Raw genomic sequence first — 23,900 nt, forward strand, 5'->3', positions numbered from 1 at the left:
TAAAATATTGTTTATATTTGAGTATTTATTATGTAATTATGAGAATTCTAACATATGTTTTAGTATTAATGCTTATAATTTTATTCAAAGAGCCATTTTTAAGTGGAAATGTCTATATACAAATTAAATAAAATTAATTTATACGTATAAAATTTGTTTATAAGAAAATTTTGTATGATTTTTCCTCAGTTACATAAAATCTAAATCGTTACTTTTTTTATTTTTTTTAAGTTAGGGATTATTATTTTTATTTAATATAAGTTATATTAATTAAATTAAAATTTTCCAAGTTAATAAATTTTAACATAATGTAATAATTTAACATTAAAGTTTTAAGTTATAATATTTTTTATTTAAAAATAATGTTATATTACGAAAATGTTAATATTAATAATGTAATATTTAACTATATAAATTTCAGAAATAGTATTTATTATTTATTTGTTAGTAATATATATATATATATATATATATATATGATTTTATTTATTTTTTATTTCACCAAAATATATAGATGACTTGGTTGATAAATCACGGTCACAAAAATTTTGGTGATTGATGTTGATTGAGAAAATTGGCTAAATAATTGATTACGGGCATAAAAAAATTCGAAATGAGTTAAACCAATTCCGATTTCTATAGAAATCAAAACACGAAAACCCGATTTCTATAGGAACCAGATTTACAAATTTTATACAAATTTCAGTTTCAATTTTAAACCGGATTTTCATATTCTGATTACTATAAATCATATTTGCTCCTTCCATATTTACTCTTTTTTTGAATTAATTATTAGACCTGTTTCTTATGCATATTTTTTATAAAATGTGCTCCTTTTATAATTTGATCTTTATATATTTGGAGAAATTATATTAGATAAAGGGGTAAATAATTCTACTATTTACTTTCAGCAATACTGATAATACTTTGACGTTATTAAGGGTATTTTGATGAAATTTTTCTCATATGAAAATGAGAAAATTATTTAAGTATAGAATTTTAAATTCCAAAAAAAAAAAAAAGGAATTTTCGGGTTCCGCGACGGCGCCTCCGAGAGATCAGCTCCTCATCCCGTTTTCCGCAGCGGCCATTCAAAGCCAATGCGCCAAAAACCGATCCCGACGGAGGTGGCGGCCGGAACCAAATCGGCGACTTCGTTGATGAGATGGGCGGGAAAGGTAGATCACCTGGGCGGCATCCCTCGCGCGCTGGTCATCACAGCCGTAGGGGCCTTCGCCAAGCTGTTCACCTCCTTTCTTAATTCCACCCACGTCTATAACGCCGAAACTCTTCATCACCTTGTCCACTCCCGATCACCCGGCCGACCACTAATCACAGTCAGCAACCATATGTCTACGTCGGTGATTATTCTTCCGTTCTTCGCCTCCTTTTGCAGATATTTCTCTGATATATATATGCTTGCTGAGGGATGTGATAGATTTTTTCTTGATGTAAAAAGATTTAATGAGGTTTTGGCTGCTAATTCTTCGAATTTGCTGTTATGTAGGGTCGCTTCTTAGATTTTTGTTTGAGCTGAAGTTTATTGATGGGATTTGTCTTGTGTTACGATTTGAAGATTTTCAAGTGGATGGTGGAGTCGATACTTAATGATATGTGGACTGATTAGCTGTTTGCAGATTACTTGGTGATCGGTGTATAATTTGTTCTGATAGAATTATTCGGATTACCTGGAATGTTTCATTGGAATTTTGTTAGAAATCATTAGGTTCGGTAATGCTGATTTATCTCACTTTATGGTCATCATTGCTTACTTAAAATTTTTTGTTTATTTTTATTTATATGTGTCTAATAAATCCTAGCTTAGGTGGATTTTAAGGATTCACATTGGATAGAAGCGCATGTAACAATAATACTCTCTGTTTAACCTTGTTTCCTCCTAGCAGCATTCCCCATGCGGGGAAAGTAATGCAGTCTAGAACTTCTCTAGCTCAGAACCCCATGGGCAGACATCACTAAAGATAATAGGTTTTTGCTTGGCTCAACCATTTGCTTGCGCAAGAGAAGATTTCGATGACTTCTCACAACTATTACTGTTTTCTTTGGGTGATCTAGATGTGCCTATTAGGATAAATTATTAGGTTTGGACACCGGACAGAGAGAATCATCCGGATTTCTCTTTGTCTATAGCAAAAGCACAGTCTAAGCATAGCTGCTATAGTAACTGCGCTTTTACTATAGACAGAGAGAAATCCGGATGATTCTCTCTGTCCGTTGACCGAACCTAATAATTTGCCCTATTATTGAGGGTTGGGTAATGCTAATTTATCTCGCTTTTGATCTTCATAGTCAACCTAATAATTTGCCCTATTATTGAGGGTTGGGTAATGGTAATTTATCTCGCTTCTGGTCTTCATAGTTTTCTTATTAATCTGCCTACTACTAGATGCACATAAAAATTAACTTCTAATTTTTATTCAGCTGTATCTATTATTGCAGATTGTTGGACAGTTAGATACATGGGATTTGCATAGAGTAGAAATGCATAATCTCAATATGAATTTTTGGTTTGGTGCTTGCTGCGCCCTGCATTCTAGTGGCATTCTTAATGAGAGTAATGCAATTTAAAACGCCTTTATTCATAGCCAACACACAATTAGCAACAAAAAAAAAAAGAAAAGAAAAAAGGAAAAACATGTAAAAAGAGGCTTTAGCTTGTCTCATCGGTTAGCTTTTTATGATAGAAGCTTGTGATGCTCAAGCTAATAATCAAGGTTTAGTTTGAACAAACCAAGTGGTGGGTTTTGGGAACAAATGCTCTGTCTTAGTACGTGGTCAAATATCTTGGGAATTTTTAAGCTGTAATTTTTAGATTTTAGGTCTTCAACTCCTGAAAATAAGAGGGCCAAATATATTTTAATAATTTAGAAATTTGCCATTATGATTGTACCAATTGATTTTGTGATAAAATTACCTTATGGTGACACTTAAGGTATTCTACTAACACTCAACAAGGCGTATTAATTTGATTGTTATAAGGATTTTCATGTCACAATAAATGAGCATATGTGGACAATAAATGATTTATATGCATTTCACTTAAATTGGTGTATAGAATGCCACCATGTCTTAGGATTTGTGAAATCATATTCTGATAATCAATTTTTATCTTAGGATAATGAAGGCTTTGATTGACCCATTTAAACTATGCCCCGAATGTCAAACCAAACAAGGTTTTTGGTTGATTTGCTAACTTGGACGCCTTAGGTAACATTTAGTGGTGTGTGAGTGGCATGTCCGGTTGCGAGGTATCACAATCCCCCTTTCTTTCTCCCCACGATCGGGTATGTAGTGCTTGTCCTTAACTTTTCTTATTCAGTTGCTGATGAGGTTTGTTGCTAATGATTTTCAAGTCCTACCATATGGCAACTCCTCATCTTCTTTCGCACCTAGGATGCTATGCTAGATGAGGTAGGTAGTTCTAGAACATCTCACTCATTATTGGTGGGATGATGATTATCCCTTTGGTCAAGATAAAGGTTTATAACTAAAGACCATGATGGCTATTGCGAAGGTGATTTTTATTTTAACAATAGGAGACCCTTAGCGAGAATACTATTGTAATTATTTTTTTTTCTAAAGATCACATGTTGTGCATAATTGGCTGTTAGCCTGTTATTGACAACAAGTGCGGATGTGTAATAAGTTACTTCAACTGTAAGGCCTTGTACTATGCAATGAAACAAAGGATTATCCTCAACTTCATTTTCAATCTCAATATTCTATGACCCACAAATGTTGGGAAACTTGCCTAGGATACGCTTCGTTTGTATTAAGCTCAGTGTACTATTACTTGAGTTGCTCAACTATTAGTGCCGCATATTACCTTCATTCTTTATGTGAACGATATTCCTTCCTTCGACATTTATTCACTGGTTCCAATTTTTTGTCATTTTATGGATCACCTTCTTTTACAGTTATTTGGTGGCTTCTCTTTATTTTTAGTATGTTACTTATTTTATTGTACATGTGTTTTTTTTTTAATTTTTACTTATTTTGAATAATATTGGGGTCCTCTTTGCAATTGGACTTTGCATGTGATATTCACGACTAATCTTTTGTAGCTTGGCTCTACTAGTATTAAACAATATTTGCAAGACTTGCACCATCTATTATATATGACTTACTATTTAAATTTTGAGCTTTTGTTGATGTTAGTCTTCTGCATCATCCATTTTTATGAGGATTGTTGTGTTTTATTGTAATAGAGATATGTGGCTTTTTTGGGGTTATTTTAATTAACGGGTAGGATGTATGAAATGGTTATTGTAATTTTAAATAGTGGTCTTCGACTTATAATAAAATTATCAAGCTGAATAAAACTCTAGTTATTTGTGCTATTTATTTTACTTCTAGTAGTCAACTCCTTGATCACTTGAGATTTGAAGATTTCCTAGGAGGTTATCTTATGCAAGCGAGAGGCTTGATTTTGGTGACTTTTTTTAAACTATATTTTTTTTCTCAGAATCTTATTGTTGGATTGAGTGCATGATTACTTTTTTCAAGTTTGATACAATCTCAATTTCTTTGGATTTGTGGTTTTCAAGATTCCTTATTTTTAAGCATTATTTGTGGTTTTCAAGATTCTAAATTTTTAAGCATTATTTCTAGTAGAAGATTATTGAATTATTATATGAATTGATGTTCATTGCATTTTTAATTTTTTTTTGAAGGCAATGAATAGTTATTAAAATTAATAGTTTGTGACCTGTTAAATTCTATATGCATTTTGAATAATTTTGTGCAATGCATAGTAGGTTTGCGTTGAAATTTCTTAACCCAAATTTGTCCGATATGATATCCCTCATCTTTACAATGTTGTTGTTCAGATTATTTCTAAATGGAAACACTAGAAAGGTTTAAACTAAGCTTTGCTAAATAAAACAGGTTGGATGATCCACTAATGTGGGGATTCAAGGGTTTTCCTACAATGAATGCAAAGTTAGCAAGGTGGGTGCTAGCAGCTGAGGATATATGTTTCAAAAATGCATTTTATTCTTACTTATTTCGACTTGGTAAGACATATTCTCTACCAATTGATAGTTTCTTGTATTTCTATATTCATGCTATAGAAAATACTAACTCTCTTTCATTTACTATCTAAATGATTCATCGTTTCTCTTGAAGAAATGATTATATGGAAACATGGTACCAATACTATGATTTGATTGTTTTCTCTTAAGCATTCCCTTTGTGGCGAGTTCTGTACAATGTGTTTTGTCTCCATGAAGAAGTCTGGCATTTTTACTGTGAATTTTCTACCATATTAATGAGATTTATATTGTTTACATAGAATTAACATTAGTAAATGCAATTCTTCATTATATTCTGAGCAAATTCAAGAGAGAACTCCTTTGTTGGACTCATAAAACAAAATTGGAAGCTCTGCCATAAAGGCTTGGGCCCTATTTCAATTTCTTACGTATTTGAATTTTAAAGTTGGAAATGCTACCTCACTGGAGTAGGCTTTATGGAATGATTAACTTACTGAAAGCATTGCACCTCAATTTTATGCATTTGTTTCTTATAAATGGTGGGACAACATTTCAGTTTAGAAAAATTCTGTATAGTTCTTTCTTTTAGGAATCACATTTCTTTCAGATATGAACTTTAGAGTAGCTAATGATTGTGATAGGAAATAAAGAAAATACATAATTTTGCTGCAGAAATCAGCAAAACCAGCATGCTTCCAAGCAGTTTTTGAGATAAAAACAGAGAAATAATAGAAGAAAAACTTTTAATTTGATAGTAGATGAAAGAACATAGCAAGATACAGTTAGATCTTCAATTGAGGATGAAGATCTTGCTCTCTCAATCTCTAGCTGGAGGCTAGAGCCCAAGTAAACCCAGAAGAAAACATCAAATTCAGCAAAATCATCATCCTAACCCTAGAACATAAAATACTACTTCAAACAAAAACAAACAATAATTCCCTAAACAACCCATTGAATTTGAATTTTTCTTTCCAAATCCTTCTTAACACGCCAATTAAGAGGGCTGGTCCCCCCCCCCACGTAAGGAGGGCGGCCCCCCCCCCCCCCCCCCCCGCATTAGGCTGGTATGTTCTACCTGAAATAGACCAGAACCGGTCTAGGTAGGACTGGTTCAGCCGGCTCCTCAAGAGCCGGTCTAACAATGCCCCCCTCCCAAAGACTCTCTTTGTCCTCAAGGTGAAATGATGGGAATTGGGTCTTCAATCTCTCATATGGCTCCAAAGTGGTGTCATAATCTTGGAGGTTCTTTGATGTTGGCAAAGCTAGAATTTTTTTCCCTTGCTTGTTGGCTATATGGGTATTTAATCTTGGGCTATTATTTCCTTGATGGGCTTGACCAATATTTCTCTATATGTCTTGGCTGTTTGATGTTCTATGCTTGATATGAATTGCTTGGTGGCTGGTTGGAATTCCTGAGTTTCTATGCATATTTTGGTTTTTCCACTACTTGGAAACTCTGTTTTTTTGATTCCCAGCTGCTTGTCGTTCCCTTCCTCTATGTTTTATCTAAGTCTTTTGGAAAATCTGCTTGACTTGGTTGTTTCTGGACTTTGGTTCCCTGTGCTGGCCGTTTCCCTCCTCTATGTTATTTCCTAAGTTTTGTGTTGGCTCCTATTGGTTGCTTGGGGGCACATTTATGTGGGCTGTTAGGTGCTTTTTCTCCTATAAAAGGGGCTGTTTTGGTTGCTTGAGAAGGATAATTTTTGGAGATGAATATTTGGAATCTTTAACATGTGAGTTTCTTATAGCTTGCGAGCTATAGTCTCACGCAGGCTTCCTGGTGCTGGTCCCTTGGGAGCTAAGAAAATGGTGGTCATCCTGTACGACCCTCATAAGCTGCTGCCCTTGGCTCCTCACTCCAAATACTTCTGGTCCTCCACCAACTGTGCCAGCTCCATGGCCTCTCCTATGTTACATGGGCTCATCACTCTAACAACCGCTCGGATCTCGGGCTTGAGCCCCTTCATGAAATTCTCCTTTAACATCTTCTCGGAAAGTCGATCCAGTCGGCTAGCTATGTACTCAAATATGTCGCGGTGCTCTGCTACAGATCCCTCATACGTTAGGACAAAGAACTGCTCATAGAAGTCCCCTCCCGACTGGTTCGGAAACATTCTAGTAAGCAATCCTCGAACTCCCTCCAGCTCCGAATAGGTCACCTCATGTCTCTCCTTTGGTACCACACCAATGCCTTTCCATCCAAGCATAGACTGGCCGCCATCAATTTCTTCTCCTCCGTCAACCCGTTTACAATGAAATACCTTTCTACCATGTAGATCCACCAATGTGCATCATTCGCTTCAAAAATTGGCATCTTCAGTTTCTGAACCTTCGGCATCTTCAATTTCCAAACCTTCAGATCCCCACATTTCCTCTGATTCCTTCATAATCTCCCCTTCCCCAATTGGGTGGCCCTCCCCAAGTGTTCCGATTCTCCCTCGCACGTTCATACCCAAATCCTTCTTCGAATTCCCCTATCCTTCCTTCAAACTCAGCTCCTCGGCGGCCATGATCTCCCTCCCTTATTTCCCAATCAACACCCCTTTGATATTTTCCCACATATCCACGCCTCTACCCATACCTACCTCATCTATCCTCCCTCTGGAAAGACTCTAGATGGGATCTTCTTCCTTCTCCCTCTACGATCTCAACCTCAGTTTTGTCCCTACGAATTTCAGAATAGTATTTTTTCCTTTTGACCCTCTCGCCTTTGATGTTGCCGTTTGGTTGTGGAGATCCAACATCTTCTTCACCATGTCACGTAAGTCAGATAATTGCTCTTCTATTGTGGAAATTCTATCCTCCACTGTCACCATTGCCTTAATGTGTTTCATCTCCTCCTCAAGGTGTTCCTCCAACGTATCCACCTTCTTGGCCGCCATTGATACACGGGTTTTTGTAAGACTCAAAAATCAGTATTTCTTCCCAAAAAACAGCCCTGCCAATGGTTTGTATAGGAAATAATTATGTAGGAAACCGCCAAAACCGCCCCCAAACAGCCTCGGAAAGCGGCTATGATACCAATTTGATAGGAAATAAAAGAAAATACAAAATTTGCTGCAGAAATAAGCAAAACCCGCACACTTCCAAGCACTTTTTGAGATAAAAATAGAGAAATAACGGAAGGAAAACTTTTAATTTTTAGATGAAAGAAAATAGAAAGATACAGTTGAATCTTCAATTGGAGAGGAAGATATTGCTCTCCCAATCTCCAGGCGAAGATTAGAGCCCAAGCAAAATCAGAAGAAAACACCAAATTCAGCAAAAATCATCATCCTAATCCTAGAACAAAAAATACTACTTAAAGCAAAAACAAACAACAATTCCCTAAACAACTCCTAGAATTTGAATTTTCCCTCCCAAATCCTTCTTAATTAAAGCCATAACACCCCAATTAAGAGGGTTGGGCCTCACCATTGTCAAAAATGGGGGGGGGCCGCCCCCCCCCTTTCCCCCCCCCCCCCCCCCATCAGGCGGGTCTATTCCGCCTACAATTGACTCGAATTGGTCCTCGGTTGAGGTGGGACCGGTTCAGTAGGCTCGTCAAGAGCTGGTCTGACAGATTGCTACATGACCAATTGTGTTTGCAGAATTTGAAGGAATATATTTTATAATATTTATGATTATAGTTTTGGTTTTGATGGTATGAGCAATCAACAATACCAATCAACTAGTAAGATTTTTTTAAGATTTAAATGAGAATTTGACTCTTATTAGGACACTAGAGAAAAAAAAAATCATGTAGCCAACCCAACATAGTGGAATAAAGACTTGATATTATTGTTGTTGTATAATTCTTGGTCCTGAAGGTATGTGTGGTCAACAATACCAATCAACTAGTAAGATTTTTTATGTTAAACGAAGACTATCTTATTTCATTATCTTCAAATCAGCTTAAGTAAGAAAAAATGATTTGCACTTACATATATAGATTTTTTGTTGTCTTTTCATTTTAAGAAAAGCTTTTATGAATCATTTAGCTCTTCATTTGCTTTATGATTTATTATTTGAGACTCTTGAAGCTTGATAACCATGAGTAATTAGGTTTAACCTTTTATCGGAAATTGATCTAATTTAAAACAAACACCAATGAATATCGCAAGATAGTTTGAACGGTAAAGAAGGAATTGCAGATTTTACCAAATATGAAATGGAACATGATTATTTACATTATCCTTATGCTTATTCCTGCAGTGCTGTTAAAATCTAAGAGCCCTTTATTGCTTTCTTGTTCATGCCTGATGGAACTTTAGGGTAATTTGTGTGTTTGCACCTCTTTCAATAATCGTAATTGCTTGATATATAGAACTACAAATTTTACTCTTATTTTACTATAGGATGACTGATCTTTATGATTCTTTACACCATCCTTGTGCTTAGTCATGAAAGCTGAAGTATAGGAACTCTTAATTTATTTTTTGTTTATTCCTGATAGAGCTTGTGAACATGGGAAAAACATTATATCTTTGCAGCACCTTCGTTTATCATAATTTGCTTGATTTTTAAAACTGCGAACTTCACTTTTTTTTTTCTCTTACCATGGATTGACTAACTTTTTGCGAGGGAAGGAATCCTGATGATCTTCTGGTGTGGATGTTATAGTCGGTTTCTCATACCATGGATTTGGCATTTTCTTTTGCTAAACTTAGACGCCAATTGTTACATTTGGCTGCAATCGTTACTTCATTTTCTCAGTATGCCTCTGATGTAGGAAAATGCATACCAATAACAAGAGGAGGAGGAATCTATCAAGAAAATATGAATGAGGCTCTTGATGTCTTAACCAATGGAGGCTGGGTAGGCCCTTCGATCACCTGCTGCTTTTCAATTCAAGTTTTAAGGCTTTGTTTGAGACGGCTTTTTTATTGTTTCTTAAAACGGAGTTTTAGTAAAAAATTAAAATTTTTTAACTAAAATTCCATTTTAAAAAGTAATGACCCAAACGAAGCCACATAACCCGTTTTCTTGCCTTGGGTTGAGAGCACATTTTATAAAGTATAGATGCAAATTTTGATCATTCAATTTTGAAAGCCATTATCTATTTTCAAGGTACAGTTGCATACCTTTCCAGAAGGTAAAATTTGTCAAGAGAGTGTACCTATTAGACGTTTAAAATGGGGAACTGCCAGTTTGATTGCTCGGGCACCTGTAACCCCATTAGTTCTGCCAATCGTCCACTGTGGTTTTGAAAAGGTATGTAAAAATTGCAATTATTTCTTCGGTATTTTCTTCCATCTAATTATTTCTAATTCTTTTAGTTTTCAGTATTATACCTCGTCATTTTATTGAGAGTAAGGTCATAACTGACAATGATGACAAACTTGTGGTTATATACTACAATTGTATAACTGTCTTCTACATTTTATTGCTCTTGCCCTGGTCGCAATAGTTAGCTTAACACCAAAAAGTGGTAAACCTTGGTTAGTTTCTTTGTGTTCTTTATTGTTAGAGAAACTTGCATGTTTATTACATATCTTTGACATGAAATTGAAGTCTGGGAATGTCTAGCTCAATGCTATTGTAACAATATTCTTCATAAAATAATGTCGTTTGCATAATAGCCTCAGGCTTCGTTTGATTCTTTCTCTCCTTTAGTAAAAGGTAGTTTTAAAAACAATGGTTAAGTGAATGGAGTTTTCTGACGGAGAAGCAAATATCAAAAAGCTTCTCAAAATAGTAGAAAAATGAAGTTTCCCTAAAAAGCATTTCTATAGAAGCGTCCCATCCAAACAGTGTCAAAAAAAAAAAAAAATCTACTTTTCTAAACAGAAAAGGAAAAAAAAAACACCAAAACAAACGAGGCCTTAGTGGTGGTTTGATTTCCTGACATAAGCTATGCAATATTTTGTGATTAACAAATGCTAGTTGTTTGATTTGATGACATTTTTAAATAATATTTTCATTTATGTCAGGTCATCTTATGATTGAAATAAATGATAATACAAAGCAAGATTTTAATCTCTGTTGATCATTCTAGATGACATGATATTGTTAATATTTAAAGATTTCCCTAAATTAGGCAACCGATATCCACTAATAGCATAAAACTGCATGCAGATCTAAAACAACCAAACCTTCTTTTATTCTAATCTAGCAATTATGTAAAAATTGCTTCTGCCATATCTTTGTTGGCCAGAAAATCAAAGAGAAAATAGAGAGAACACATGAAATACTCATCTTCAACTACCGTAGGAAGAAGATGCTTACACCTCAATAAAAGAAAATATTTTGTTTAGTCAAGATTTAGCAGTAGGTAGCAACTCTTTCTATTAAACTATGTCGTTCCACCACATTAGCTATACAATTCCTAATTGTTAACCATTTGTTGAATCATCAGGTAATGCCTGAGAAATATAAGTTCGACAGAAGGCCTCTATTCCCTCTCATCAACAGAAATATAAAAATTATCGTTGGGGAGCCCTTAGAATTTGATATTCAAAGCTTGAGACAGAAAGCCAAAACCATGCCCTGTGAAGCTTCCTCTGGGTCTCTTGGGTGGCCCAATAGCTCACCAGATGGCCTTAGTGTCGGAGCTCAGAGATGGCTCTATGCCAATATCTCAGATCAGATTAGAAATGTTATGGAGAAGCTGCGATGCTTTGGGATGGCAGCAAAGAACCTGCACGTATAGGTACTTTCTGAATGGCTTTCTCTTAATTGGTTTAGGAACTAGGATTTAGGTAAGATGACTTGTTTTTGTTTTTTAGTTTTGCTGTTTGATTTTTCATTTATGGCACAGATTCTTCATTTGGTGAATAATTAAGTTCATTAGGTTTAATCAGGAATTTGCTTATGAGTCTATGATTGCAGTAATCCATTTTTAGGTCTGCGCTTTAGCTGGAATTTATAAATCATTTATATTTCAAAGCATTATAAGGATGGTATTTGTCATAGCTAGGGGTGTAAGTGAGTCAAGCCGACTTTTGAGCCGGCTCAGGCTCAACTTAATAAATGACTCTTGAGCTAGAGAAATTATTCTGTGCGGACAATGGACAACGTCTGGAGACCAACCAAGACGCGCCATGTCATTTTTTTACTCGGTATTGGTGCTCGGTAACACTGTGTACTAGGTGATGTTGCGTGTTCTGGTTGGTCTCCGGACCGTCCAGTGTCCGCACAGAATCATCTTCATGAGTTTAGTTCGATCTAATGTACTTATTGAGTTTTTTTTTTTTTTAATTTTATTATTTTTTAATTTTATTTATGATCTTCTATATAAGAAATTAAATTTTGCATAAATTAAGTTTTTATTTAATTTTATGATGATCTTATTAGTTGCATGAAGTTGTGGGCCACCATCATACAAGATTATCACATCACAAAGAAAATAATGAAAAATATTTGTGTTCGTATGTTCCCATGGAAATTTTTGTTTTTTGAATTTAATTTTAGATGATGTAATTTGTAAATCATTGATATATCGTTTATCCTAAAATAAATTAAAAAATTGTTGAAAAAATTAAGACTTTGTTTGGAACAATTTTTTTACTGCTTTTAAAATAATTTTTTAATATTTTTTTTTTTGGACGAGAATTTTTTGTATTAGCAAGCAATAAGAAGCTTCTGTTCCTAAAGAAGACTAATTTGGGCTGAAAATACTATTTTTTATTCTTCAAATGAATTTCTAGAATATTTTCATGGTCTTCACGGTTCCATTTCAACCTAGCCTTGAAGTCTTTGGTTTATTGAGGAAAAAAATTTTAGCTTTTAGTTGGCAAAACTAGGGATGGTTGTTAGAGATTTATATGAACTTTCTTGATTCATTTAATTCTATAGTATTATAGTAAAATAAAAAAAGTGCAAAATTCAATAATTTAGGCAAAAATACAACCATGTAAGCATATGCCACTTTTGCAATTTTTATTTTATTTGGGGGATAATTTACATAGCATCCTTCCATCTTTCTCATTATATGTTGTTAAGAGAGAGGTTATGGGACATTATTGGGTTGTTATAGCTTGATTGGCATTGTTGCTCATCGCTAGTTTTCACGAGTTTGTTGGAATGTCCTCTTAGAAAACTCCTATCACGAGCTTTCATACGAATTAGATCGTAGTGAAGATCGTTCATATATGTGTAGTACATCTGATAAAATTTTAGTTTTTCATAGTTTTTGTGAGCTTTATAGAACTACAGGTCTTGGTTTTATGAGCTATTCATCATGAGTGATTGCTCCTTTGGAGATAAGTATTTTGAGATAATAATAATGATATATTGTTGTGATTTTTTAATGTCCCCAATTTTGATTCATGAACATTCTTAGAATATTCATGTTAATCTGACAATCAAAATTTTAGCTCGTAACCTTCTTTGGATTTAAGGGGCAGAGATCAACATGACATTTTTTATTTGTTGATTGAAGATTCACTGAGGAAGATCATTTTTGAACCATTGCTATCACTTGTTGCCAACCATTTAGGCTTCCTCCATCTTGTGTGTTGCTCATCTAGATAGCTTAAGGGAAAATTTGCATTACTACATTTCAATCGTGAGGAGGTGTGATGTAGATTTTTAATCGCTAATAGAAAAGGGATATATTTTGGTGCATTTTGAATAAGGGCAAGAATGATCTTCTGTAAAATTTAAAAATAAAAGAAAACCTTGAACTCCTGAACCATAGGAGAAGTAAATCCTTAAACTCCTGCACCATAGGAGAAGTTTGGAACATTGACCACAAGTTGAAGTTCTTATTCAAATGCTCTTATTATTGGATCCAAACTTCCTCTACATGTAGAGGAGAATCTTGACTACCCTTAGTCACCTCCTCGACTATCCTTATATGCCTTCTTTAGGTTGCACCATCTTCTTTAAAAAGGGGACTATTTTGATTTCCCTTAGTCACCTTTATGCACTTCTTGTGATGCCTCACTTGCCATAGATCATTTCATTTCCATATCAAGAAGAGGATCATCTTATTCACTATGAATCACCTTTATGATGTTCTTAGAGTCCCTCGCCTTTCATATTCAAGTCGTTCCATCTCCACCTTAACGAGCATTTTTGTGAATACCTTCAATCATCTATGCCTTTTATGACCTTCACAACCTTCCTATGTTGCCTCTTCTACCTCCCTAAGTTGTGCTAAATTACACCTCTAAAATGAGGGCCATTCTTATTACTCTCAATCACCTTCATGTCCTTCTTGCATCGCCTCACATGCCAACTTCAAGTCATGACACTCACCTCTAAAAGGAACACCTTGATTGCCTTTGCTCACCCCCAATACCTAATTGAGTTAACGTGCAAGTTACCTTTAGGTTGTGCTATCTTTACATCTAGTAGGACCACCATAATTTACCTTAGTCATCTTCGTAACCTTCTTATGCCAACTCACCCATCTCCTTTAGGTAGTGCCATTCCTTGTGATATTATTTCTACCTCTAGACAATGACCATTTTGACTACTTTGGGTATTTCCATAGCCTTCCTATGCCACATAACTTATCACTTTCAAGGCATGTTATTTCCATTGACATAAAGGCTATCATACTCTAGATTTATATTGGAGGAATTATATCTGTCTTTCATTTTAAACATTTAAGTAAAGCTTACCAATAAATAATGGAAAGAAATATGATTGTATTTTTGTCTTGTCCAAAGCCTCATATCATAGGATCCTTACCCTTTCCTATGTAAAACCACATAATGAGAATATATCCCATTAAGTAACCAAAATCTTACAATTGAAATCAATGAAAGATTAAAGAGAACAATATGGTATAAATCACATAAAAAATATATCCATCAATATCCATAATAATTATTTATATAAATTTATCTTTCTATAGTTCATCACATCTCAATTCATTATATAATTAGCCACAATATCACTAACAGTCAACATTACTAATACAATAATAATATTAGTATCATGATAAATAACATTAAATAATATTAATGATATTAAACATTATTAGTGTCAGTCATAATATCAATACAATATTCGTAATAGTGTAAGTATCAGTATTCAGATATTCAATGAGTGTATCTTAAAGGTATCTTGCTCCTACACGTATGGCTCCCACCCCTTATAACTCTTAATAATTAAAGGACTCCTTATAACACCCTTTGAATTACGTGAATCAGTCACTCCGACTTCTTATAACTCCTAATCAATCTCCAGCTCTTTGTGACTCCGATTAGTGAATCATATGTATCAGTAGGGTGTCATGTGAAGTTATCATATTATATATTTGATATCATTCAACACTTCATTTAAAATGCAATAAAATAATATCAAATCATTTAAAATGATCAAATCTATAACATATCCAATTTTGTATGGTGAAAGCTTATGAAATTTGAAGATAATATATTTTTGACAAATTTAGGAGTGATAAAATTTGTATAAATTAAAATAATTAAAAACAAAAGTAAGAGAATAGTCAGTTACAACGAATAGAACAAAATCTATAACAGGAATGACTGACTTATGATCCAAAGACCTTTCTCTCTCCTCAATTTTAATTATTTTAAAAATTAACATTTTCAAATTTTCATTGTTTAATTTATTTTGCCAAATCCTCTTTCAAATATGAAAATTTAAAATAAAATCTTAAACCAAATTTTATTTATTTATTAAATTCTGCAATGTAAATACATGAATTTATTAAATAATTTCTTACATAAATAAAACTTTATAAATAATAGAAATTTTCTAAAACTGTTACTCCTTTCTTCTGTTTTTCCCGGTTTTCATCGCCCATTTTATTAGCCGTTGAAACTGAGCCCCCCGCCGCCACTTTATGCCGCCCACCGGAAATTTTACTGCCCATTTCACAGTATCCCTTCTCTCTCTTCCAACCTCCCACTGAAAATTCCACTTCCCATTTCGCAGTATCCCTTCTCTCTCTCTTCCTCTGTTGCTATCTCTCTTCCAAAATCTATATAGACTCTGAAGAAATCTCCCCTCAAATTCCTACAATCACTTCTATCTTCAACCGCCAATTAAATCTACCACTTCGATGAAAAAATTCCCTTCAAAATCTGGCTGCGGCGGCCCCTCCTTCCTCTCCAAAATCCGCGCCGCTCTCTCTCCGAAAAATCTCAAGAATCCTCCTCCCCTTCCCCAACCACCCTGTTTCTCGCCTCCGCATGCCGAATTCCAGCAAGTCTTTCGCTACTTCGACAAGGACGGAGACTGCAAGATTTCCGCTTTTGAGCTCTGCAGCTCCATGGGAAGCGCCTTTAACGAGCAGCTGTTACAGGCCGAGCTGATTGAGTTAGTCGAATCGTCCGATTCCGACGGAGATGGAAAATTGGGGTATGAGGATTTCTTGAAATTGGTGGAAGTGGAGGAGGAGGAGAAAGGGAGGAGTTTGAGGGAAGCGTTTGTGGCGTATGAGATGGAAGGAAAGGGGTTTATCACGGCGAGGAGCTTGAAGAGGGCGCTTCAACGGCTCGGGGAGGAGAGGACTGTGGAGGACTGCAAGAATATGATTAAAAGGTTTGATCTTGATGAAGATGGTGTGATTAGTTTTGCAGAGTTTCAGGTTATGATGTTGTGAACGTAAATAAGCACAAGATGTATAGCTCAGATGAAATTTTATTTTGTTTTTGGAAGTTTGATGGGTTGTTTTTACTCTTTTGATTTGTTGAATCCTTTGCTTGGTGGTTGGATTTAATCCAATGTATGTAAATATATCCAATGAAAAAGAGAGGAAAAAAGTTAGCCAAATGTGGAATAGCTTCATATAGAATGGATGAATAAGTAGGTAAATTTGAGTTTATATTATTAGTAGCTCATTATTTGATTTGATGAGATTAAATATTGTGTATTCTAGTCTAATGATTTGCTAATTGTATTTACAAATATATCTAGTAATAGCAACTATCATATCAACTGAGGCTTAGGTTGGTTGGTAGGCGAGCACGGTTTAATGTTTAAAATATCATTTCAATTAGATTATTAACCTCATGATGATTGTGGTGTTGTAATTGCCTAAAAATCATTATAATAAAGATTTAAAAATAGATTGAGATGGGATAAATTACCTAAAGAATAATATAACAAAGATTTTTTTTTTTAGAGGGGGCAATTACCCCCCGACCTAAAGGGGTTCCGCGCCTAACATTAATAGACTCATTTAGCTGACCTCAGATGGTGGGATAAATGCTTAATAATGTTGTTGTTGATGTTGTAGAACTCAGATAAAAGTATTAGCCATGTTAATGTTATTGACCCTCAAGACTTGGTTTATCACGTGGGTGACAACTCTGGGTTGGATCTGCGTGTGCATATTGATTGGCTTCAGTCGTCTGATGATTTTGAATATGTTTCCTCCTTTGAGTCTGATGGGGTTGAGGATCCAGGGAACTCTTTTGCATTGCTGCAGGACACTAAGGTTGTTTCTAGTGCTTCTCGTGGAAGGGCTCGTGGAAGGGGTAGACGAGGAAGATAATTTCTGTGGGTGGTGTTGGGTTTTTGCTTCCTGCCTAGTTCATGGTGTCTTTATGTTGGCATGTTTCTTGGCAACCTTTGGTGGAGATCCTCTGCTCGGTTGGGATGGTTGCTTCTCGTTTGCTTCTTCACCAAATTGGATGGTCTGAGCATGATTTTTTGGGAAGCTGGTAGTCTCGGCTGAATACTGAGCCCCCGAGAGTGGTTTTCCCATGTAATTTCTTATTTTTCCTTGGCATCTACTCTTTCTGCTCTTGTACTTTTGTTTCTTTGCTCTTGTAATCCTTTTGGGTATTAATATAATATAAGTTTTTGTTAAAAAAAAAAAAAAATTAGCCAAGTTTAGATCAAATAAGATTGGATTGAGCCAAATTTTAACTATTATTGACTCGGCTCGAGATCGGATCGAGCATGAACAGTTCTTGACATAAGCCTTTTAAGATAGAAATGAAAATTTCAATTTGGATATATATCCATAACGACTTTGTATGTATATTTTTAATCAAACTAATTCAAAGTTTTCAGGAGCATCTCGCTTAGCAGCCAAGGCGTCCTCCACCTGAACCAGGTGAAGACCGGTCGGATCGGATCAACCAACTGCAAACAAGTTCAATTTATTAATCGTCTTTATAACTCGTTAAGATTTCGTTTGGAACATTTTTCTAATTATTTTCTAAAATAATTTTTTTGTATCTAAAATAATTTTGTACAAAAAAATTGATTTAAAAAATAGTAAAAAAAACTGTTTCAAATGAACCCTAATTCACTCTGCATAAAATAATAAAACTCATTTTATTATCTGATTAATAAAAAAAAAAAATTCAAAGATTCTGGTCAATGATTTTTACAATTTTATTCGCTTTCCTCACTCTCAAATCCTTCAAACCAAAGTTTGTGAAAGAAGATCAATGCAAATTAAGAATCCATTCTAAACCTCTGTTCGTTTGAAAATTTTGAGAGGGAGAACAAATACAAATAATTTCATAATTTTATACGAATTATTTAGTTTCCATAATGTAAAAGAAGATCAATGTAAATTAAATATCCATCTACCGCCAACCGCCGCCATCCACCGCTGGCCGCCATTCACTGCAATAACTGTTGGCCGCCATTAATGGTTGGGTGCTCTGCTGCTATTAACCAAATTAATTTTGATTCTAGGGTTGTTTGGATTGAAGTAAATGGGATATATAAAGTATTCTTAATATAAGGGTTTTAAAAATATTAATGTTTAACCGATGTATAAAAGAAATTCAGAGTAAAATTATACTAGTATATATTCTCTACAATTACTGCCACAAGCAGCCGCCAATCACCACCTTCATCGCAATTATTACGTCCTCTGACCTGACGTAGAGGTACGTTCGGCCACCAATAACATGTCGCCACGTGCTCTTACTCTTTACCGCGCGGCCCGACGACTTGACCCGGAGCGGAACCCGGGAATGCTATGTTCGCGATTTTCTCGGTATTGCTCGGTATTTGCTCGGTATTTCTTTGCAAAAACGAGAAATACCGCTCTGTGAAGACCAAAACTATACAAATACCGAGTTGTACAGAGCCTCCAAATGTCCAACGAACGGTGCACAATCGAAGTGTTCAATATCGGTCGTCCATTCAAACCACTTCCTATTCGCCCATGATCTCACACCTATTTACGAGCTATGCCACTCCAGAAAAACTATAAATAGAGCCCTCATTCTACACAAAGGGTAGGGAAGTGAAGAGAGAGAAGAAGAAGAGAAGGAGGAGAAGGAAGAAGCTCCTCCTCGACCACCGCCGGAGCTCTTCCCGCCGCCTGAAGACGCCGGAACTCTCATTTGTAACTGCAAATGGGCGAGGCCCCTCATTTGCAACTGGGTGAAACCCCGTGTAACTCTCATTTGCAACTGGGCGAGGCCCCGTGATTTTTTCCCTCTTTCGGGTTTTCCACGTAAAAACTTTGGTGTTCACTTCTCTTTTCTGCTTGTGTGCTGAATACTCGTACAATGCTAGGACGCAAATTTACAAACTCTACCGCCGCGTATATTCTAACACGCAACAATAATAAAGTTTTTTTTTAAATATTTTTTTTTAGAGGGGACAATTTCCTCCTGACCTAATGGGGCTTCCGCCTCTGACATTAATAGACTCATTTAGCTGACCTCATGTGATGGGATAAATGCTTAATAATGTTATTGTTGTTGTATAACTCGGATAAAAGAATTAGCCAAATTTAGATCAAATAAGATTGGATTGAGCCGAATTTTAACAATTATTGACTCGGCTCGAGATCGGATCGAGTGACTCAGCCGATCTTATCATCATGAACAGTTCTTGCCATAAGACATTTAAGATAGAAATGAAAATTTCAATTTGGATATATATCCATAACGACTTTGTATGTATATTCTTAACCAAACTAATTCAAAGTTTTCAGGAGCATCTCCCTTAGCAGCCAAGGCGTCCTCCACCTGAACCAGGTGAAGACCTGATCGGATCGGATCAACCAACTGCAAAGAAGTTCAATTTATTAATCGTCTTTATAACTCGCCATTCACTGCAATAACTGTTTGACGCCATTAATGGTCGGGTGCCCTGCTGCTGTTAACCAATTTAATTTTGATTCTAGAGTTGTTTGGATTGAAGTAAATGGGATATATAAAGTATTCTTACTATAAGGATTTTAAAAATATTAATGTTTAACCGATGTATAAAAGAAATTCAGAGTAAAATTCTACTAGTATATATTTTCTACTATTACTGCCACAAGCAGCCGCCAATCACCACCTTCATCGCAAGGCCACTGAATACTATCGCTAGCAGCCACCCCCGTTATTACCATCGTCAGTCCCTTGTTGTTGACTAATGCGGCCACCACCGGCTGCTACCAATGACATTCATCGCCTCTGTCGTTGCCATCCACCACAACTGCCAGTCTGTCTGCCCTTCTCCCCAACCGCTCGCCGTCGGAAGCCGTTGCTACCAACCAAGATTGATTGTCACCTCTCGGCTCTTGCTACCTTCCCCCGCCACTGGCCATTACCAATTTTTGCTTTAATTAGGGAGATTTACATACATACCACTTAATACTATGCTATTTACATATTTAACACCTAAAACTTTAATATTACATACATACCACCCATAGTTCATTTTCATATCAAATATGAGTGGTAGAAATGAAATATATGAGTGGTAGAAAAGAAATGTAAGTGGTATATTTGATATTAAAATAATATATGATAGTATTCATGTAATATTAAAGTTTTAGGTGTTAAATATGTAAATAAGATGTTATAAAGTGGTATGTATGTAAATTTCCCTTTATTTTAATGCAACCCAAGTGAAAAAATAATTTGATATATTTATTTTATGCTCATCTAAAAGATTCTAAATATTTTAAATACATTATTATACTCTTATACTACATTTTATTTTATTATGCATTTCTTTTCAACAAAATAAATGCCCATTAAATATAAAATATATATTTCTATACTAATATGTATTACAGGTGTTCTTCGTAGACAGGTGTCAACTTATCTCTGAGTTGCAATAAAATTTATAAGAAAAATTACGATAATGGCAAACCTTATTTGTTGTCTGCGATAGGCTATTAGCATCCACTCCGTAAGGAAGATTGAATCTGTCCCATATTTATTTATTTATTTATTTTTTCGTTCCAGATAGGTCTGAGAAAAAGATTTTAATCGGTCAATTAAATATGTAATGAAAGACATTTATGGAGCAAATTGGGAATTTCGCAAGTTTTTAAATATATTTTTTAATCGGACTATCTGACTTAGTTGCGAAGGCATCCTCTACCTGAACCAGATGAAGACTGGATCGGATCAACTAGAAAAACAGATCATCCCGGTTAGGGGATAACCCGGCCGACCTAGCATGCAACCCACACCAATTTATACGGGCCAACACTTAAGGCTTTCACGAAACGCCGAGGGGATTCGAACTTGGTACCTAGCCTTTGGCCAGCCAGTTCTCCACCACCAGGCCACCCCGCGATGGGTGGATCGGATCAACTAATTGTGGACGCGTATGGCTCATAAATTCTCTCATCATAGAATTGAAAACTAATTTCTAGATTAGAATGAGATTGTCCATTAAAGAGTAGATTGGGAGAAAAAGATTCAAATAAATTTGGAATCAAGGTTCGAGTTTGAGCTAGATTGAGCCAATTCACTCATGACAGACTTCAATAAACGTTACGCAAATAGAAGATAAGAAAATTTCATTCAAAATAATTTTTTAGACATATTTTCTAATAAAATAAACTGCTGAATATGCTCTAATGTTATTTACATTTTCGTTGGCTAGATATGCTTCACTGTTGGTTAGCACTCCCGTGGAGAAGTGCTACATATTTTTTAGAGGACTTTGGGATAGTCTGAGACAACCTCTGGTGTCATTTCATATTTTTTATTTCTCTGAGTTGGTGGAGAGAGCTCGTCTGATTGAAAAATGTAAGATTAGTTGTTTAACTAATGTAATAAATGAAACCATTTTCTATTGATTTCTACCGTAGCTTTTTACTACACTTTTTTTTTTTAAAGTGAGAAAGAAGTAATTGCCTCAAGCTATCCCGGCCCAAAGGAAGCCATAATCAAAATAAGAAATGATGCATTTCTAATTAGTCGTATCAATTCTGATTCATTGTGATGACAAATATTTTATTGTTGTGGATCTCTCGTATGATTGTACTTTGTAATGAAGTTTGCAACTGATTGCAAATTGTTAATGATAAATTAAATATATGCATGTTTAAAATCAATTTTTATTAAAAATATCTAACATAATTGCCGCGGTTTTAACTGCTGCGATTGATCCAAAATGCAGTCTTGTAGTGATTAAAACCGATGCTATAGACCCATTTCCATATTGTTAGATGTAACACTCCTGCTATAGGTCATTCTCCAACTTTGTAGATGTTAAACAACGGTTTAAAGAGCACTGCAGGAGCCGATTGCAGCAATAACAAAGACGACAGATGTGCATTAATTTTTAAACCGTTGCTAAGAACATAGTGGGTGTTTTAATTGTTGCTGTAAGGTCGAGAAAGTACTTTGAAAGCTTGTTTTAATAGTTGCGTGATGAGTGGCATCTTTATAATTATAAATTTATTTATTCATGTATTTAATGCATGAAAATCTTATTTTTTGCTCATCAATTTGTATTTTTTTTTTATAATTGCCAATTATCTAAAGAATCTAAATTATTTCATCTAGATAATTCCACCAACATGAACTTAACATAGTTTTTTTAGTTTCTAAATTTAGTACAGAAGAATACACAAAAATTTTTGGATAAAATTAATGAAAACTAGAAATATTAGTAACTTGAAGAGCATGAATTGTGCCTATAATTCCACTTTCTATTTTTTATTCACATGTCCGAAACCCCACACATTTTGCATCATTGCTCCTGAAATCTTAGTTTCCCACATTAACAAGGACTAGAGTTGCTTCCATATATAAGTTTTTTTACTTTTATATTTTTTTGAATTAAAAGAAAAATCCATTAGAAAAGAGTAACAATACACCACAAAGTTAAAAACTTGCCACAAAGAATAAAATTGCAACCAGAGAAAATACAACAAACGACATAGCCAACCAAACTAAACAAAAATAAGACAACAACTCCAAAAGCAGCTGTCACCTGGTTGCTAGGCTTGAGCCATCCAAGGAAGAAAAGAAGATAGCATCAAAAGTTAACAAGCGCAATCTATTCTCAAAAATCAAAATCCACCAAAGTCCACCTAGGTTGCGAACCATGTCATGACCGTCCAAGCTGCATGCAGGAAACCTACTTCATCATCTTCCAAGCACAATACCATCGTGACAAATGAAACCACAACGAAAAAGCTTCCACCATCCACCCGAATAGAAATTCACCAAAACAGGGAAATAAACAAAACAACATAGTTAAATCACAAAACCTCCAAAAAAATACCAATAAAATTAGCATCAAGTCAGCACAGCCGACAGAACAGAGAACACCACTCCCAAACTACCCAAGAGAAAAAGCCCGCCGCTCCAATCCGACGTCTAGAATCATTTCTTTTTAGCTTTGAGTTTTTATGCTTGCCACTATTTTTAAAGAATCAAGAACCAGCAATTTGAAGAAGACAAAGATCAAAATTATCCCAATCCTCAAAAATTTTTTCATTCATTTCTTTTTAGCATCAGAAGTTACAAGTGCATATATAAGTTTTTTTATCCTTACAAAAAAAGTTACATTTAGGGTTGCTTCCCTAAACCCTAAATATCAACAAAATCCTAATATTTTCACTATTCTACTGATCTTATATACACCATTAAATACAAACTCCTATGTGCATAACAATATTTACAAACTCAACGTACACTCGCAAGGAAGGGTCAAAGATCAGCAGCATGCACAATCCTCATCAACTTCTTCAATTGTACTCAACACCTTCGATCTCTTGGACCTAACCCCCACCACTCTCTTATATTTCTTCTTCGTCTCTGT

General features: G+C 35.0%; 2 protein-coding genes across 3 annotated transcripts; both read left to right on the plus strand.

The window, feature by feature from the left end:
- Nucleotides 1-1,014: 1,014 nt before the first annotated feature.
- Nucleotides 1,015-11,872, plus strand: LOC110115956 (N-acylphosphatidylethanolamine synthase). 2 transcript variants are annotated; one of them, XM_020849376.2, is made up of 5 exons: nucleotides 1,015-1,357; nucleotides 4,906-5,033; nucleotides 9,724-9,809; nucleotides 10,062-10,205; nucleotides 11,350-11,872. In XM_020849376.2, exons 1-5 carry the CDS (start codon nucleotides 1,101-1,103, stop codon nucleotides 11,641-11,643), a joined length of 909 nt encoding a protein of 302 aa, XP_020705035.1. In that variant the 5' UTR covers nucleotides 1,015-1,100; the 3' UTR covers nucleotides 11,644-11,872. The 2 variants fall into 2 exon arrangements, with proteins under 2 accessions (XP_020705035.1, XP_020705044.1); XM_020849385.2 differs by having other exon boundaries at nucleotides 10,068-10,205; nucleotides 11,350-11,811.
- Nucleotides 11,873-15,593: 3,721 nt separating this feature from the next.
- LOC110115915 (putative calcium-binding protein CML19) lies at nucleotides 15,594-16,576 on the plus strand. Its single transcript, XM_020849325.2, has one exon. The coding sequence runs from the start codon at nucleotides 15,976-15,978 to the stop codon at nucleotides 16,516-16,518; it is 543 nt and encodes a 180-aa protein (XP_020704984.2). The 5' UTR covers nucleotides 15,594-15,975; the 3' UTR covers nucleotides 16,519-16,576.
- The last annotated feature ends 7,324 nt before the right edge of the window (nucleotides 16,577-23,900 follow it).

The sequence above is a fragment of the Dendrobium catenatum genome, unplaced genomic scaffold (genome assembly GCF_001605985.2).
Source record: "Dendrobium catenatum unplaced genomic scaffold, ASM160598v2 fragScaff_scaffold_879, whole genome shotgun sequence".
Taxonomy (NCBI): domain Eukaryota; kingdom Viridiplantae; phylum Streptophyta; class Magnoliopsida; order Asparagales; family Orchidaceae; genus Dendrobium; species Dendrobium catenatum.

What these genes read in the sequence shown, in the direction of transcription:
- LOC110115956 (XM_020849376.2), top strand. Translation starts at nt 1,101, where the DNA reads ATGCGCCAAAAACCGATCCCGACGGAGGTGGCGGCCGGAACCAAATCG. An exon ending in GTCAGCAACCATATGTCTAC is followed by an intron (nt 1,358 to 4,905) that starts GTCGGTGATTAT and finishes TAAATAAAACAG; the next exon opens with GTTGGATGATCCACTAATGT. An exon ending in TCTTAACCAATGGAGGCTGG is followed by an intron (nt 9,810 to 10,061) that starts GTAGGCCCTTCG and finishes TCTATTTTCAAG; the next exon opens with GTACAGTTGCATACCTTTCC.
- LOC110115915 (XM_020849325.2), top strand. Translation starts at nt 15,976, where the DNA reads ATGAAAAAATTCCCTTCAAAATCTGGCTGCGGCGGCCCCTCCTTCCTC.